The sequence below is a fragment of the Gadus morhua genome, chromosome 12, assembly GCF_902167405.1.
Source record: "Gadus morhua chromosome 12, gadMor3.0, whole genome shotgun sequence".
Taxonomy (NCBI): Eukaryota; Metazoa; Chordata; class Actinopteri; order Gadiformes; family Gadidae; genus Gadus; species Gadus morhua.
Genome location: NC_044059.1, coordinates 66550 through 86179, shown reverse-complemented (window position 1 = coordinate 86179; position 19630 = coordinate 66550). Strand labels below are relative to the sequence as shown.

General features: G+C 44.1%; 1 protein-coding gene across 4 annotated transcripts; it reads right to left on the bottom strand.

The window, feature by feature from the left end:
• Window positions 1–1137: 1137 nt before the first annotated feature.
• cdc14ab (cell division cycle 14Ab) lies at window positions 1138–19309 on the bottom strand. Of its 4 annotated transcripts, none has more exons than XM_030372632.1 (16): window positions 18993–19309; window positions 15095–15185; window positions 14473–14548; window positions 13135–13227; window positions 12627–12706; window positions 11727–11793; window positions 11109–11171; window positions 10660–10747; window positions 9102–9332; window positions 8741–8879; window positions 7125–7284; window positions 6382–6473; window positions 6161–6208; window positions 4589–4651; window positions 3024–3300; window positions 1138–1901 (listed from the first exon to the last, which is right to left on the bottom strand). In XM_030372632.1, the coding sequence occupies exons 1-16, from the start codon at window positions 19027–19029 to the stop codon at window positions 1872–1874; spliced, it is 1635 nt and encodes a 544-aa protein (XP_030228492.1). In that variant the 5' UTR covers window positions 19030–19309; the 3' UTR covers window positions 1138–1871. The 4 variants fall into 4 exon arrangements, with proteins under 4 accessions (XP_030228492.1, XP_030228490.1, XP_030228491.1 ...); XM_030372630.1 differs by lacking the exon at window positions 18993–19309 and adding an exon at window positions 18318–18445; XM_030372631.1 differs by lacking the exon at window positions 18993–19309 and adding an exon at window positions 15488–15728.
• Between the last annotated feature and the right edge of the window lie 321 nt (window positions 19310–19630).

Genomic DNA, 19630 nt, shown 5'->3' with positions numbered 1-19630 from the left:
CTCCAGCTGCACCAGGAGGCCCTCCACAGAGTGGTCAAGGCTGCAGGGGGATCATTGGGATGAGCCTCGCAGAGATCTCCACAGTCTTCACCTCCCGCTGCCTACGCCGAGTGAACAACATCCTACAGGACCAGTTCCACCCAGCGCACCATCTCTACCAGCGACTGCCCTCTGGACGAAGGTACCATTCCATCCGCTCCAGGACCAACACTGACCAACAGCCTCTATCCACAGGCTGTCAGACTGCTGAACGAACAACCTGCCCCCCGCACCCCCCCCCCCCCCACTCAATAACTGTGAACTGGACTGCATTGCTGGACTGTACACTATTTTCCATCTATTGCAGGACTCACACATTGTAGCTATAACTGGACTGTTGACACTTCAACTGTACTAGCACTATTGCACTTTTGGGTTATTGTTATTATTATTAATATATTTGTATACCTTACTACATGGGAGCTCTATCTTTATAGGGTGTTATGTATGCTATCAGGTACTTGTATGCCAGTGGTGGTGGTGATGCTCTAAACATTTTGTTTGTTGACTCTGTTGAACAAGGACAATGAAAAATCTAATCTAGTGTGTGTGAAAAGTGAAACAAGAAATACTCTTAAGCGTTTATGCTCAACATTGTGTTTCTAGGTTAAATATTGTCGACATCCGCAATTATTAGCACGCTCCAGCCTCAACGTCAATGAGACCAACTGAAAATAATACGAAGCGGGTATGAAATAAAGCTGTTGATTCTGAAAAAAGTATAAATGGTATTGAAAATCTGGTATATTACATATGTGTTGAATTGTTGAACGTTCAAACCAAAATTGAGAAGTCTGAAGTATTTAAAGTGTCAGAGAATGGGCGGCCGATTGACCTCCATCATAAAAATAACATTTTAAAGTTGTACTATTTCAAAAGTTCCAAATACTTGTGAATGTGAATGGTAGCCTGCGATTCAAAGCTAATATGAACATTTGGAATGGAGTCTCTAGCTGAAAGATTGTGGCAGGACTGGAGTAGGTCCCAACATTTGTAGAGTATACGAAAGAAATAAAGAAATAATAAAAGCAGAATTGAGCGCTGCTAACATAAAGCAGCGCTCAACTTAAATAAAGGTAGGACACACAAATTCAAAAGTAAAATCTTTAAACAAAAATATTTATTCTACATATGAAAATGTCTTCATGGGGTGAAGAAATATAAAACCAATGTAATGGAAATATATAGTATTTTATGTCTTAAGTGTGTACCCACAATGCATTGTAATAATATAGACAAAACAACCAGTGCTCATATTGTAGGGCACAGCAGTTCTCCTGGAGCTGCCCTGTCCATAAGGTAGGCTGGGGTAGGGTAGGGTAGGCTTAGGTAGGCTAGGGTAGGGTAGGGCAAGGTTAGGTAAGCTAGGCTAGGGTAGGCTTGGGTTAGGTAGGCTTGGGTTAGGTAGGCTAGGGTAGAGTATGGTTATGTAGGCTTGGGTAGGGTAGGCTAGGGGTAAGGTTAGGTAAGCTAGGCTAGGGTAAGGTTAGGTAGGCTTGGGTAAGGTAGGCTAGGGTAGGGTAAGGTTAATCTAGGGTTAGGTAGGGTAGGTTAGGCTAGGGTCAGTTACGGTAGGGAAGAGCAGAATAGGCTATGGTAGGCTAGGGAAGGATAGGGTGAGGTAGGGTCAGTTAGGGTGAGGCAGGCTGAGGGAGGGTCAGTTAGGGTGAGGTAGGGTCAGTTAGGGTGAGGTAGGGTGAGGGAGCTGGAGGGAGGGTCAGTTAGGGTCAGTTAGGGTGAGGGAGGGGGAGGGAGGGTCAGTTAGGGTGAGGTAGGGTGAGGGAGGCTGGCCCATAAAGCCCAGCCTCCTACTTCTGGTCCAGCTTTGCTCCTCAGTATTCTGCGTACTGCGACTGAAGCGACTGTAAAGAAGTTGTTAACCAATTAAATATTATTCCACTGAAATATCTCACCTTATGCATATATGTATGTATGTATGTATGTATGTATGTATGTATGTATGAATGTATGTATGTATGTATGTATGTATGTATGTATGTATGTATGTATGCATGTATGTATGTATGTATGCATGCATGTATGTATGTATGTATGTATGTATGCATGCATGCATGTATGTATGTATGTATGTATGTATGCATTGTGATAGTGCAGTTGCTATGCTGGTTGTGATAGTGTAGTTGCTATGCTGGTTGTGATAGTGTAGTTGCTATGCTGGTTGTGATAGTGTAGTTGCTATGCTGGTTGTGATAGTGTAGTTGCTATGCTGCTTGTGATAGTGTAGTTGCTATGCTGCTTGTGATAGTGTAGTTGCTCTGCTGCTTGTGATAGTGTAGTTGCTCTGCTGGTTGTGATAGTGTAGTTGCTATGCTGGTTGTGATAGTGTAGTTGCTATGCTGGTTGTGATAGTGTAGTTGCTATGCTGGTTGTGATAGTGTAGTTGCTATGCTGGTTGTGATAGTGTAGTTGCTATGCTGGTTGTGATAGTGTAGTTGCTATGCTGGTTGTGATAGTGTAGTTGCTCTGCTGGTTGTGATAGTGTAGTTGCTCTGCTGGTTGTGATAGTGTAGTTGCTATGCTGCTTGTGATAGTGTAGTTGCTATGCTGGTTGTGATAGTGTAGTTGCTCTGCTGGTTGTGATAGTGTAGTTGCTCTGCTGGTTGTGATAGTGTAGTTGCTATGCTGGTTGTGATAGTGTAGTTGCTATGCTGGTTGTGATAGTGTAGTTGCTATGCTGGTTGTGATAGTGTAGTTGCTATGCTGGTTGTGATAGTGTAGTTGCTATGCTGGTTGTGATAGTGTAGTTGCTATGCTGGTTGTGATAGTGTAGTTGCTATGCTGGTTGTGATAGTGTAGTTGCTATGCTGGTTGTGGTAGTGTAGTTGTTATGCTGGTTGTGATAGTGTAGTTGCTATGCTGGTTGTGATAGTGTAGTTGCTATGCTGGTTGTGATAGTGTAGTTGCTATGCTGGTTGTGGTAGTGTAGTTGCTATGCTGGTTGTGGTAGTGTAGTGTGTACTTACAGGAATCGAGCGGCTGAGGTATCGCCCGGAGGCTGCCTTCAGCCCGCTGTAGGGAGCCTGCGGCCCCGGAGCCTTCTTCCCACTGGGCCTCCCAGGGGCGCCAAAGTACTGACCGGGGTCCTTGGGCGGCACTCGGGGGCCCCGGGGGAGGAGGGTGGCCGCGGGGGAGCGAGGAGAGGACGGGGGGTGAAGAGGGCTGTAGGTCTGCCTGGCCTCCTCCACCTCACCGCCGTAGAGGTCGCCCAGGGAGTTGCCTAGCCTGGAGTTAGCCGCAGTGCTGAGGATCAATGAAACTGTCAGAACTACGAATAGCAGATAGTGCAGAGGTTCTGCACCACGACCTCTACGCTATGCTACTGCTATGCTACCAAAGGAGCTGCTCTAAAGGTTCACTCAGGGATTGAGTCCTCTACTTAGACTAGGACCTGGGGGTGAGTTCCTAAGACTCCTTCACCTCAGGTTAGGGTTAGGGTTAACTCCTTCACCTCAGGTTAGGGTTAACTCCTTCACCTCAGGTTAGGGTTAACTCCTTCACCTCAGGTTAGGGTTAGGGTTAACTCCTTCACCTCAGGTTAGGGTTAACTCCTTCACCTCAGGTAAGGGTTAACTCCTTCACCTCAGGTTAGGGTTAGGGTTAACTCCTTCACCTCAGGTTAGGGTTAACTCCTTCACCTCAGGTTAGGGTTAGGGTTAACTCCTTCACCTCAGGTTTCACAATACCGGCTTCAGCTGTGGTGAATTCTCCTGCATAGGTTTTAAACATATTGGGTTAGTTTGGGTTAGGGTAACCTAACCCTAGTTTAGAGAGGGTAACCTAACCCTAAACATATTGGGTTAGGGTAACCTAACCCTAACCCTAAACATATTGGGTTAGGGTAACCTAACCCTAACCCTAACCATATTGTTGCGGTCTGAGAAAAGTGGAAAAAAATAAGACTGGTTCAGCGGCATATTCGACGCCTGGGGAATGCTGGTGGAGCCGTTTGAGTTTTTTGGAATATACTGCAAAAGCTTTGGTGTAGTTAGCCTAGCTACACAGCATGGTTTGTAGCCTAGCTACCATGCTGTGTAGCCTAGCTACACAGCATGGTTGTATAACTAATGTTAATGTTGTTGGAGCAAACCCTTTGTGATGCACGGAAATAAACAGTTGAATTCGATTTTTGTTTTGATCCGTGTTCAGGGCTGATAGGATAGAATACCGTACACATGCAGCGTATGTAACTAGTTTCAAGTAGTAAAAGTCCTTCCAATTCAGACATTATGTGACTTTATTTCGTTTTCTAGACGTCTGTCATACTGCAAGTTAAATGTAAAGGTGCCCATCCTGCGTTTGTGGTTCAACGTGGAGCTGGAGCAGGACTTCCACATCAGCAGAAGAGCCATGCATGGACTGCAGAGGTGGTTATTACTTGTCTCCGGGATGTGTACAAGTAATTCTTTAACACCTTAATTTCAGAACAAATCTTTTGATGCTACAATATCTTCCTTTTTAGGTAATTCTAACCCTAACCTAACCACCGACCCGAACCACCTGTGTGTAGAGAATATAAATGATGGATTACCTTCTGAGGTTTGAGGTGGACGGACTTCGACTGACCCTCTTAACACCGGAACCTATAGGGACTCTGACACACACACACACACACACACACACACACACACACACACACACACACACACACACACACACACACACACACACACACACACACACACACACACAGAAACACACACACACACACACACACAACCACACAAGTAATTTAAAGGTAGGTATACAAGGTCTTTACCGTGGAAGTGTGTACTTTAAAAACTGTGTAGTTTAACGAGGTTAATACACTACCTGTGTAGTTTAAAAAGAGTTCATACAGTGTAGTTTAAAGAGGGGTCTATACCAGTGTAGCTTAGAGAGGTCTTTAGCTGTGTAGTTTAAAGAGAGGTCTTTACCTGTAGTTTAGAGAGGTCTTTACCTGTAGTTTAGAGAGGTCTTTACCTGTAGTTTAGAGAGGTCTTTACCTGTAGTTTAGAGAGGACTTTAGCTGTGTAGTTTAGAGAGGTCTTTGCCTGTAGTCTAGAGAGGTCTTTACCTGTAGTTTAGAGAGGTCTTTACCTGTAGTTTAGAGAGGTCTTCACCTGTAGTTTAGAGAGGTCTTTACCTGTAGTTTAGAGAGGTCTCTACCTTTAGTTTAGAGAGGTCTTTACCTGTAGTTTAGATATCTTTACCTGTAGTTTAGAGAGGTCTATACCTGTAGTTTAGAGAGGTCTATATCTGTAATTTAGAGAGGTCTTTACCTGTAGTTTAGAGAGGTCTATACCTGTAGTTTAGAGAGGTCTATACCTGTAGTTTAGAGAGGTCTTTACCTGTAGTTTAGAGAGGTCTATATCTGTAGTTTAGAGAGGTCTTTACCTGTAGTTTAGGGTGCACTCACACTAGGCCATCTGGCCGTGGCCGTGGCCGTTTTAGCACCTAACCGTGCTCAAATCTGCCAGTGTGAGTGTGGCCAGTCTGGCCAGGCCGGGCCAATTTGGCCACTTGGGAGAGGTGTGCTGCTACGGCACGGGCCGCTACGGTACAGATGCTAATGAGCCGACGCGCACACGCACGGCTACGCAACCTGAGCTGGATGACGTATAGTCCATGCGACGACCACGAACATAATAATGGCGACGAGCCTTCTTTCCCATTAAACGGTAAACATATATCCAAATAAGCAACAGACTCAGCAAAGTGCGAACTGTGTTCTCTGTGTTGTTTTCCATTGTTGTTAAAACTCTGACTGGCGGCAGACTTTATTATGGTCCATGCAGCGGACGCTTGGTGATGACGTATTACGACGTATGTACAAGAGCCTACCGTGGCTAGGCCACAGTTGCAACGGCCACGGCCAGATGGCCTAGTGTGAGTGCACCCTTAGAGAGGTCTTTACCTGTAGTTTAGAGAGGTCTTTACCTGTAGTTTAGAGAGGTCTTTACCTGTAGTTTAGAGAGGTCTTTACCTGTCGTTTAGAGAGGTCTTTACCTGTAGTTTAGAGAGGTCTTTACCTGTCGTTTAGAGAGGTCTTTACCTGTCGTTTAGAGAGGTCTTTACCTGTCGTTTAGAGAGGTCTTTACCTGTCGTTTAGAGAGGTCTTTACCTGTGTTGCTGAGCTGCTGGTCTGTTGTGGATCTTCATTTCTAAAGGCCTGAAATGAGCCCGACAGACAAAGACATGGTGAGCTTGATGCTGATGTCTTCCTCATGAGCGCTGAAACCCCACCTAGCCTTGATGCTACCGAGAATAACTCTCAGAGTCAGCTAGCTCCAGGCTAACTCTGTGAGTCAGCTAGCTCGAGGCTAACTTCCTGCTAGCTCGTACCGTAGGGCTCCAGGTAGGCGCAGTGTCCGACGGCCTTTTAGAGCTCGTAGTTCGTCTCCCTGGGTAACGATGGCCGCCGTCTCCCTGAGGTCCTTCGGCAAGACACAAGAAATACACTTTCAAATACACAGGAAATACACTTTCAAATACACAGGAAATATGCTTTCAAATACACGGGAAATACACTTTCAAATACACAGGAAATACACATTCAAATACACAGGAAATATACAGAGGAAATACACAGAAAATACACATTTAAATACAAAGGAAATATACAGAGGAAATACACAGAAATAAACATTCAAATATACAGAGGAAATACACAGAAAATACATTGGATATGTAATACACATTGGACATTGGACATTGCTCTTTTATATTTACATTTAGCAGACCTTTTCTCCAAAGCAACTTACAACCGTTCGTCCACACATTCCCCCCACCGGCGGAGTCGACCCCACAGGGCGACAGCCAGCTGGTCACGAGCAGTCAGGGTGAGGCGTCTCGCTCAGGGATACCTCGACCCTCAGCTAGGAGGAGCCGGGGATCCAACTAGCAACCTTCTGGGTCGAACGGGTCGAGCGGGTTGACTCAAGTCAACCCGCTCGACCTCCTGAGCAAGGTGACACCATTTTGTGTGGATTGTGTGGATTGTGTGGATTGTGCGTATTGTGTGTTTTGTGTGAATGGTCATGTATACTTCTGTATTGTGTGTTTGATCATGTGTTGTGTGTGCCTACCTCAACTGGCCTGTCCGTCATGCTGTGGGAGGGGCTTAGCGTAAGGCCATCCATACAGGAAATTAGCCTTGACTCCGCCCTCCCCCCTAGATCTGCTCTCCCGTCCTGCAAGGCCTTCTGGGAACTCTGCTCCCCTAGCGTCCAGAGAGCTGCCTGTTTCCTGTTAGACAGGAAGTACAATTCTTAAACACACATCCTGCTTCCTGTTAGACAGGAAGAACACTTCTTAAACACACATCCTGCTTCCTGTTAGACAGGAAGAACACTTCTTAAACACACATCCTGCTTCCTGTTAGACAGGAAGAACACTTCTTAAATACACATCCTGCTTTCTGTTAGACAAGAAGTACACTTCTTAAACACACACCCTGCTTCCTGTTAGACGGGAGAACACTTCTTAAACACACACCCTGCTTCCTGTTAGACAGGAAGTACACTTATTAAACACACACCCTGCTTCCTGTTAGACAGGAAGTACACTATTTAAACACACACCCTGCTTCCTGTTAGACTGATACTACAGGAAGTAGCCTTGAAGTTGATGCTTATACTATAGTATCATCATACTATCATACTACAGTATGATACTATAGTACAGGGATGGGCAACTTTCATGATAAAGAGGGTCACATTTTTCATCATAACCATCAGAGCCACATGACTGCACACTTCAACTAAACGTGAGCTGAGAGAAGCTACACAATTTTGAATTTGGTAGATACGATTTCCTGTATTCTGGTGCATTTTGGGGATGGCCACTACCTATGTACGGTATGTTAATTGAACCAACATACATTCAATTCATGTTTCCCATGCTCAAACAGCCACATGAATGGTCAGTATTTTTATCAGTGCAAAGGGCTCACATACATCATCATTCATTGACACAAAACTGAAAAACCGTGGCCAAACATTAAGTACAACAACCCAATGAACTCAAACCCAACAAGCATGATATTCATTGCATTTGTAGTAGTTGTAGTGGCGACTGTGGATATCTTTAATGACTGATATCGTTTCTATATATAGATATCGTAAACTAGACGCATGGGTTTGCCTTTGAATTCTATGAATTCTTCTCATCTTTCTTGACCAAGTTTTCTGTAACTCGATCAATTATTCTTATTTATTTATTATTTATTTCTTTTAATTATGTGCGGGCCTGACTGAGTGAGGATGCGGGCCGTAGGGTTAGGGTCCTAACCCTAACCCTACTATACTATCATACTATAGTATCATACTATAGTATTATACTATAATATCATACTATAGTATGATATTATAGTATCATACTATAGTAAGATACTATAGTAAAATACTATAGTATCATACTATTGTATGATAGTATAGTATCATACTATAGTATGATAGTGTGATATTACTATAGTATGACAGTGTGATATTACTATAGTATGATACTGAAGTATTAGAGGAGCCTACGATTCGGTGCACTGAACCTCGGGAACGGCAGGACGAGCGCTATGAATGAAGGGTTATTCCAGGAAGTTATGCTCACACTTCTGGGAATTGTTACTCACTATTCTGGGAAGAGATGCTAACTCTTCTTGGAAGTGTTGCTCACTCTTCCAGAAAATGTTCCAGAAAGTAATACTCACTCTTCCAGGAAATGCTGCTGGGGCCCGATCACGGAGCCCGGGCGGCAGATGCGTATCCAGGCGATGGCTTCTGGGGCGGTGAAGCGGTAGTGTTTCATCAGGTAACAGCCAATCAGAGTGCCCGTACGACCGAGGCCCGCTACAGGAACACACAACCAACAATGAATCTAGAGCAACACCGGCCTAAACCTGGGGTTAAGCTACAGAGTAACAACAAACTACTTCTAGGGTTAGAGTTAAGTCAGCCCAGTTAGGGGTAGAGGTGGGGAAAGGCTTAAGGGTAGGGTTAGGCTTAGGGTTAGGGTAAGGCTTAAGGTTAGGTTAGGTTTAGAGTTAGGTTAGGGTTAGAGTTAGGTCCGACCTTTGCAGTGGACGGCGACAGCTCCTTGGGTGCTTTCACAGACATGCAGGAAGCGCTGCATGATGGCGTCACTGGGCGTGCTGCCATCCACGAAGAAGAGGTCGTGATGCTGGAAGCCGGCATCTGTGAAGCGCTTTGCATCGTAGACTTTCTTATTCAGGCGGACTACGGTCGTCACGTTGTGTTTCCTGAAGTACGGGAAGTAGGCTTCTGGTGCATGAAGAGGGTATCCTGAGAACCGAGAGAGAACCCTCTTAGGAACACGAGTACCACACCTCAATACTACTACAGACCTGAGGACAGGAGTACCACACCTCAGTACTACTACAGACCTGAGGACAGGAGTACCACACCTCAGTACTACTACAGACCTGAGGACAGGAGTACCACACCTCAGTACTACTACAGACATGAGGACATGAGTACCACACCTCAGTACTACTACAGACATGAGGACATGAGTACCACACCTCAGTACTACTACAGACCTGAGGACAGGAGTACCACACCTCAGTACTACTACAGACCTGAGGACAGGAGTACCACACCTCAGTACTACTACAGACCTGAGGACATGAGTACCACACCTCAGTACTACTACAGACCTGAGGACAGGAGTACCACACCTCAGTACTACTACAGACCTGAGGACATGAGTACCACACCTCAGTACTACTACAGACATGAGGACATGAGTACCACACCTCAGTACTACTACAGACCTGAGGACAGGAGTACCACACCTCAGTACTACTACAGACCTGAGGACATGAGTACCACACCTCAGTACTACTACAGACCTGAGGACAGGAGTACCACACCTCAGTACTACTACAGACCCTCAGTACTACTACAGACCTGAGGACACTAGTACCACACCTCAGTACTACTACAGACCTGAGGACAGGAGTACCACACCTCAGTACTACTACAGACATGAGGACATGAGTACCACACCTCAGTACTACTACAGACATGAGGACATGAGTACCACACCTCAGTACTACTACAGACCTGAGGACATGAGTACCACACCTCAGTACTACTACAGACCTGAGAACACGAGTACCACACCTCAGTACTACTACAGACCTGAGGACAGGAGTACCACACCTCAGTACTGCTACAGACCTAAGGACAGGAGTACCACACCTCAGTACTACTACAGACATGAGGACATGAGTACCACACCTCAGTACTACTACAGACATGAGGACACTAGTACCACACCTCAGTACTACTACAGACCTGAGGACACTAGTACCACACCACAGTACTACTACAGACCCTCAGTACTACTACAGACCTGAGGACACTAGTACCACACCTCAGTACTACTACAGACCTGAGGACATGAGTACCACACCTCAGTACTACTACAAACCTGAGGACATACACTGTACTAGTATGACTGTTGTACTAGCAGTAGTCATACTACTGTCATACTACTACAGTCATTCTACTTTTACGTTTATGTAATGTCAAACTGATGTTTACTTCTGATCAGAAAGCTTATGTAAGGTAAATGTATAATAAGTGTGACCTGATACCAACTCACCATTCTCCACTTTAGTTTTCAAATGAGGTCCACTAAACGCCAGAAACTTTCCAGGGACGATCCAGTTAAAGTCTCCATTTTCTACTCGCTAAGAAACAAAAATACTCACTTTAATGGTTACGAGTGGTAGAAGATGTAATATAAGTATGAGTAGTCATGGTGTTACATGTCATATGAGTATTATTAGTCATGGTGTTACACGACATATTAGTAGTTACAAAAAAAAGATACACAACAATATTATCAACATCTCGACAGTATTGCTTGAGTTGAGACCTCCCCTCTGGATTCAGATTTGTTGTACTCCCAGTACTCCCAGTAACATACAGTGAGGGTCACATGGGGGCCAGTACTCCCAGTAACGTAGTGGGTCATACTAAGCATCGGTTAATGGAGGTAATGTAGTATTCTGTACTCTAGGAGCCTTGTGAGATGTGAGATAGTTTTACCTCATAGTGTTCGTATTCATCAACATCAAATGTCTCAAAGTCAAAGAAGTTGTGCTGCAGAGCCTGGAACACGATCCAGAAAACAGGTTTTAAGGTTAGTCATCCATCTTGTTTTGTAACAATTAATCCCATTTGAAACCCCATCTCTTCACTGCTAAACAACTTTGTAAATACCAGCTCTATACTATAAACTATATTTTTATACTGTACATGTCAGCTCTATGCTGTACATGTCAACTCTTTACGGTATAAGTCAGCTCTATACTGTAAATGTCAGGTCTATACTGTACAATTCAGCTCTATACTGTACATTCGGCTCTATACTGAACATGTAAGTTCTATAATATATAAGTCAGCTCTATACTGTACATGCAAGTTGGATAATATATAAGTTAGCTCTAAACTGTACATGCCACTTCTATACTGCATAAATCAGCTCTATACTGTACATGTCACATCTATACTGTATAAGTCAGCTCTATACTGTATAAGTCAGCTCTATACTGTTCATGTCAGCTATATACTTTATAAGTCAGCTCTATACTGTACTGTGAGCTATGGGATGTCTTTCTATCAGCTGCTTAAACACTCACTCAAGACAAGAAGAAACAAACTCACTTTGCAGACTCCTTGCAGGCAGTCCAGAACCGAGAGGTTGTAGGTACAACTGACCAGAGAAGCGTCCCTGGACCAAAAAAAAAAAAAAAAAAGAACATTATTATACAGCTAGTGATACATAAACAAGTGTTACAGGGGTACGGTGTGAGGAACGTGAGGTCGGCAGTTCAAGTGTGACCTTGACCAAACATATACAACCTAGCGACTGTAAGCGCTTGGCACTTGCTCTATGAACATCCTTACTGTACCGACAGCGATAGATTGTTTTTCTTTCTTCTGACAAATGTATCTATTGTAAGTCGCTTTAGACAAATTGCCAAATGTCCTAAATGTAAATGTCTTTGGTTTTATATGGTCATGGTCATATGGTTGGTGTTCTAAGGTTGGTTTGGTGTCAGTGGGTTCGATTCAGCCAATGAGAGCAGGTAGCAATCGCTTTACAGACCATCTGATTTAACAAACAAATCCAACGACCGAATCAAACGAACAAATTTTGATAGTGAACAGAACTGAAAGAACTGATTCTCGGAAAAGAATAGTTTTGCCCATCTCAAGTGTACATGCAGCTCAATACTGTACATGCATCTCCATAGTGTTCAGGCAGCTCTATATTGTACATGCAGCTCTGTAATGTACATGCAGCTCTATAATGTAAATCCAGCTCTATAGTGTACATCCGGCTTTATAGTGTACATGCAGCTCTATATTGTAAATGCAGCTCTATACTCTACAAGCAGCTCTAATCTCTACATGCAGCTCTATAGTGTACTGTACAGGCAGCTCTATAGTTTGCATGTAGAACTATAGTGTACAGGCAGCTCCATAGTGTAAATGCAGCTCTATAGTGTAAATGCAGCTCTATACGCTACATGCAGCTCTAAAGTGTACATGCAGCTCTACCTGAACGGGAGGTAGAAGGCGTTGGTCCCGGAGGTCAGCGACCTGAAGGCCTCCTCTGGGGTCTTCTTCAGGTAGATCACCTGAATAAAGAGAGAGAACCACATCTTATCTTGGTGCATCATAGAGGCTCTTATTTCAGTATCCTAGAACTGAAGCCACAATGACGCCTTTGTTATCGGTCTTCAAGGACATCAAATATTCAACATCAAATATTCTAAAGTTAATCATCACGTGATGTTAGTTTCCAGCCGAACCCGCCTTTGTTGGGACCAGCTACTCCCCATACTGTCTCTCTGTCCCACTACTGTCTCTTTAGGGTCTCTCTGTCCCCTACTGCCTCTCTACTGTCTCTATGTCCCCCTGCTGTTTCTCTACTGTCTTTCTGTCCCCCTACTGTCTATCTGTCCTATCCAGTCTCTCTACTGTCCCTCTTTCTCTCTGTCCCCTACCGCTCTACTGACTCTCTACGGTCTCTCTAATGACTCTCTACTGTCTCTCTAGTACGTACGGAGTAACAGCCAATAAGCACGGCTGCATTGGCCCTTCTCCGCTGGTCGAAGGTCGTGTAGTGAACGATCCTCTTCCTGGTCAGAGTGAACGACTGGAGGAAAGAAACAAAATCAGTCACTTGAGAGATAGTATAGAAATAAGATCAAACGACATTCCCACATTCAGTCACTGTACAGCTGAACTGACGAGCTCCACATGATCACATACACCGCCCACCAGCTCCACCCACCAGACAGAGCTCCACCCACCAGACAGAGCTCCACCCACCAGACAGAGCTCCACATACACCGCCCAGACAGAGCTCCACCCACCAGACAGAGCTCCACCCACCAGACTGAGCTCCACCCACCAGACAGAGCTCCACATACACCACCCAGACAGAGCTCCACCCACCAGACGAGCTCCACCACCCAGACAGAGCTCCACATACACCACCCAGACAGAGCTCCACCCACCAGACAGAGCTCCACCCACTAGACAGAGCTCCACCCACCAGTCAGAGCTCCACCCACACACCGACAGGCCCCTGGTTGTGACGTCAGACGACCTCTGATTAGGCTGCCTTCGTTCAGCAGACTGGCTAATGTCATGATTTGGGGATTTGATCCTATATTCTCTAAATTGGGGGCTTATTTCAGTAATGGTCCTAAAATGGCATAGATTTCTATGTTGACGCTCATATTAGACAAATTACTATGTTTAAAACAAAAACAGAAAATCCAAAAACTGGTTTTGGGTACACTGGCCATATATATATATATATATCTATAGATAGATTCTGTGTATATCTTTATGTATCTATATCTATATCCATATCTATATGTATTTGTTTTTATATATATATACATATATATATATATATATATATATATATATATATATATATATATATATAAATTGATATAGTATGACTGGTTGAATGAAGAGACAGAGGACCGCTTTATAGAACAGAACTGAAACTACAGCCCTGCAGAGGAATGACGTTACTAGGGCAACCAGTAAACACTGGAACCCCCCGGGCTGGAAGATCAGGTCGGAGCGGTCCAACCCTTAACTTAACCCTTAACCCACCCAGACCCTGAGTGACTGACTCACTACTCACCCAGACGTTGACCCACAGGCCCAACTCTAAACATTATTAGTTTAAATAATAATCAAGACATGATAGTGTGGAAGGGGCTATATACATATGTATATAAATATACATGTACTGAATGTATGTATGCATGTATATATATATATATATATATATATATATATATATATATATATATATATTGTATGCATGTACTAAACTGCTACTACATCCACTATACTGCATACCACACATACCTACCTTGAGTTTCTTGTTCAGTTTGCAGCAGTAGCGATACAGAGCAGCCAAGTGCAGCGGTCCGAAATCTGCATAGAAACTAGAGAACAGAAGAGTGCTTATCCAGCTGAAACTCTGGGCACTTATTAGATGTTATTACAATGTCACAAGATGAATTCAAATATATCAATCATTGTTAATATTAAATAACTTATGTGTTATACAAAGTGGAGCTATACTTAATCATAAAATGACCACAATATCAGAGATGAAGAAAACTTAAATGCTACAGCCAGTATGTACTCTTTAAAACGATCACTTTATAACTTATTAATATCTTATTAATGATCAGTATGTACCCCTTTGAGTGTCTGTTTGTATATTTATCTTATTCATATTTTATTAATGACCAGTATGTACGCCTTTAATCGTCTGCTTGGACTGCAGTATCGGTTTAAACCGCTGGGTGTCGGAGACATATCGGACCTTTAATCTGATGAGAGGACTTAATCCTCATCAGAGGTCTTATCTAATTTAAAGACTTAATTCTCATTTAAAGATTGTATTCTGATTATTTGACTTAATCATCGTTATTTGACTTAATTCTCATTATTTGACTTAATTCTCATTTAACTTAGTTACTCACTTCTCGTACACGAACTCGTCGTCGGTGCAGAAGTAGTGCGTGTTTGCGGTACTTTTGGGTTTGCTTCGTAATGTAGCGAAATACAAGCGATCTGTAATGAAGAAAAAGATTATTAGGACTAATTTAAGAACAATTTATAATATATTGTAATGAATTTCATTTATTACATATTATATTAGCAAACAGGACCGTGATATTGTATTTAGTTAAACACAGGATAATGTTTGACTATTTGTTTTAGACGTAAACAACCAATAAGAGGGTTAGTACTACAGTGTCTACTATATCTACTATATAGTAGATATATAGTCTACTATATAGTAGTATAATACTACTATAGTACTACTATTGTAATTAGTGTTAAGGCTCAGGATATAAAGAGTATTTCTGTACCTCTGATGAATCCTGAAGCTCCTAACAGATCAAAGTCTTTTTCTGCCATTTGAAACAAAGTAACCTTTCATCTCCTTAATGTACCGAGTCAGCTCAGAGTATCAAAACATCCCGATTACACTACACACTATACACTACACTTTATGTTCATAGACCGCTTCATCTCAAAGTGAAGAAAACACCACGACTTCTTTGAACACTTAAGTTAACTTAACTTCACTGGGAAGTGAAGACTGAGCTGCTATTGGCTGAACAGAAACCAAACTGGGAGGAGTTCCTTCTTCCTGGCCGAGATTCTCTTAAAGGGCCGAAACCCTTATTATGACCAGATACACAGCCATATTATGACCAGAGAAATACCCTTATTATGACCAGATTAACACCCTTATCATGACCAGATAGACACTTTATTATGACCGGTTCAACACCCTTATTATGACCAGATACACACCCTATTAACCAGATAAAAACCCTATCAACCAAATAAACACATTATTAACTAGATAAACAACCTATTAACCAGATAACACCTTATTAATGACCAGATAAACACCTTATTAATGATTTATTAACCTCCTTAAAGTGCTAACCCTAACTCTACAAACCCTTAAACTTCTAACACTACTATATAGCACAATACGACATATACCACTATATAATATGTTAAGAATAGCAAACTATTCTTTTTTGTGCATGAAAGACAATGTTAAAATCCATTGAATTAAAGGTGTAGTATGCGGTCCCTGTATCAATGAGCATCTTATTAAGGGTATCTTCTTCACAATAACATCTGATGGCACTGAATCATAACAATTCTCATTACCATGAGAACTACCTATTACACCAGTCTATACATGTATGAGTCAGTCCCGGGCCCAATTCGGAAAGTTAAATCTCCTAACCTTTATGCCACCTTTCCTTAACCTTTGCGTAAACGGTCATCGGGTCAAGGCGAGATAAAAAGGTGCTTATTTTCAAAGATAGAAAAAGACAACACTGTTTAAAATTAATTGCTCACTTTTTTCAACCGACATAATTGCACAATGGAGAGTATTGCTGACATAAGTCTCTAGCTTGAAACTACAATTTTCGGGATCACAAAAAGCTCTCTTTCGATCCATGTGTAGAATAAATTGAGTTGGGTTTGGCCAACAGACATATTTTAGGCCACTTGAAACCTAATTCACATGTGAAAAAATAGAGGCTAAACTTATGTTGATGTTGAAATTAACGGCCCCCAGTACCTTTCCTAAGCATCTCAGAACTCCAACAACCTTTCCTCCAAGTATTTCCGGGTGAACTCGTCAGCATATCCAAGATTTGTACATTGACATTATTTTGTATTCAAGCGACTTAAACAATATTTGAGACTTTAACCCTGACCCTAGTAACCGTAACCCAACTCCATGTTGGAGACAAATCCAACTCTATTGGAGACTAACCCTTAACCAACTCCATATTGAGACTCTAAACCAAACCCTAACCCAACTTCATTTTGGAGACTAACCCTTACCCTACTAACCCAACTCCATATTCAAGACATTTCTGTTCCTCAGGTCTTGGGACCGGGGATCTCTGGCAGTAACACTTATCGAAAACATATCACACCATCATGTGAGGACTTCAGGGCAACCAGGTAGCTGGTCCTCCAGGACCCTACCGATAGTCCAGGACCCTACCGATAGGCCAGGACCCTACCGATAGGCCAGGACCCTACCGATAGTCCAGGACCCTATCCCTAGACCAGGACCCTACCCCTAGACCAGGACCCTACCGATAGTCCAGGAACCTACCCCTAGTCCAGGACCTTACCCCTACACCAGGACCCTACCGATAGTCCAGGACCCTACCCCTAGACCAGGACCCTACCCCTAGACCAGGACCCTACCCCTAGACCAGGACCCTACCGATAGTCCAAGACGCTAACCCTAGACCAGGACCATACCCCTAGACCAGGACCATACCCCTAGTCCAGGAGCCTACCCCTAGTCCAGGACCCTATCCCTAGACCAGGACCCTATCCCTAGTCAAGGACCCTAACCCTAGACCACGACCCTACAACTAGACCCTATCCCTAGTCCAGGACCCTATCCCTAGACCCTACCCCTAGTTCAGGACCCTACCCCTATTCCAGGACCCTACCCCTAGACCAGGACCCTATCCCTAGTCCAGGACCCTATCCCTAGTCCAGGACCCAATCCCTAGTCCAGGACCATACCCCTAGTCCAGGACCCTACCACTAGTCCAGGACCCTACCCCTAGACCAGGACCCTATCCCTAGACTAGGACCCTATCCCTAGTCCAGGACAATACCCCTAGTCCAGGACCCTACCCCTAGTCCAGGACCCTACCCCTAGTCCAGGACCCTATCCCTAGACCAGGACCGTATCCCTAGTCCAGGACCCTATCCCTAGTCCAGGACCCTATCCCTAGTCCAGGACTCTATTCCTACCCCTAGACCCTATCCCTAGTCCAGGACCCTATCCCTAGTCCAGGACCCAATTCCTACCCCTAGACCCTATCCCTAGTCCAGGACCCTATCCCTAGACCCTATCCCTAGTCCAGGACCCTACCCCTAGTCCAGGACCGGATCCCTAGACCCTATCCCTAGTCCAGGACCCTATTCCTACCCCTAGACCCTATCCCAAGTCCAGGACCCTATCCCTAGACCAGGACCCTATCCCTAGATCCTACCCCAAGTCCAGGACCCTACCCCTAGACCCCATCCCTAGTCCAGGACCCTATTCCTACCCCTAGACCAGGACCCTACCCCTAGTCCAGGACCCTATCCCTAGATCCTACCCCTAGTCCAGGACCAGCGGAGCCTCACCTGCGATCAGAGAGATCCAGACCCGCTGTGGGGGTGGCAGCTCGCTCTGGTCCTTCCAGGGGGCATCAGCCATGTCTGGAGCAGCCCTAGTGAGGACCGCCACGCGAGGCAGCCAGACCGCGCCTCAGGTGGCCTCCTCAGGTTTCTGCTCATATCGCTGCCCCGTGACGTTGTTCCACCGAGCAAAGGTGTGAGTTTCAGCTGCCTCGAGTTACGCTCGGCATTCACTGATAACCAACATTCAGCTCACTTGTTTCCTACACTTGTTCCCTTCATTCAGCTCACTTGTTTCCTACACTTGTCCCCTACATTCAGCTCATTAATTCTGCTTCCAGTGCATTGGAACCCACAACAAAGCATCTTGGTCACAGTATGAGCAGCATGTTCTTCTATAGACCCGGTGTTTGACCCCGTCAGTGTATTCTACAATTGGCCCTATATGTTAGGCATCAAGGTTAGGGTTAGCCCAAACCCTATATATACATATTAGGGTTAGCCCTAACCCTATAGATTAGGTATCAAGGTTAGGGTTAAACCTAACCCTAACCCTAATATATTAGGGTTAGGGCTAACCCTATATATTAGGTATTAGACGAATCTGTGAAATGGGCTTTAAAAGTCGTATTCCACTTGTCAAGCCGCTCCTGAAAAAAAACAACGTCAGAAGCGTCTTACCTGGGCTATTGAAAAGAATTACTGGTCTGTTGCTCATTGGTCCAAAGTCCTCTTTTCGGATGAGAGCAAATTTTGCATCTCATTTGGAAACCAAGGTCCCAGTGTCTGGAGAAAGATTGGAGAGGCACAGAATGCAAGATGCTTGAAGTCCAGTGTGAAGTCTCCACAGTCTGTTGGTTTGGGGAGGCATGTCATCTGCTGGTGTTGGTCCACTGTGTTTTATTAAGACCAGAGTCAACGCAGCCGTCTACCAGGACATTTTAGAGCACTTCATGCTTTCCTCAGCGGACCATCTTTATGGGGATGCTGACTTCATTTTCCAGCAGGACTTGGCACCTGCCCACACTGCCAAAACTACAAAAACCTGGTTCAATGACCATGGGATTACTGTCCTTGATTGGCCAGTAAACTCGCCTGACCTGAACCCCTATGGGGCATTGCCAAGAGAAAGATGAAAGACATGAGACCAAACAATGCCAAAGAGCTGAAGGCTGCTATTAAAGCATCCTGGTCACCATAACACCTCAGCAGGGCCACAGGCGGATAGCATCCATGCCACGCCGCATTAAGGCAGTAATTCATGCAAAAGGGGCCCAAACCAAGTACTGAGTACATATGCATGATTATTCTTTTCATAG

Coding starts and splice junctions, on each gene's coding strand:
- cdc14ab (XM_030372630.1), bottom strand. CDS start 18,390: ATGGCTGATGCCCCCTGGAAGGACCAGAGCGAGCTGCCACCCCCACAG. Junction 14,549..15,094: donor GACGAGTTCGTGTACGAGAA/GTGAGTAACTAA, acceptor TCTGTTCTCTAG/TTTCTATGCAGATTTCGGAC. Junction 9,333..10,659: donor GAAAACTAAAGTGGAGAATG/GTGAGTTGGTAT, acceptor CTCGGTTCTCAG/GATACCCTCTTCATGCACCA.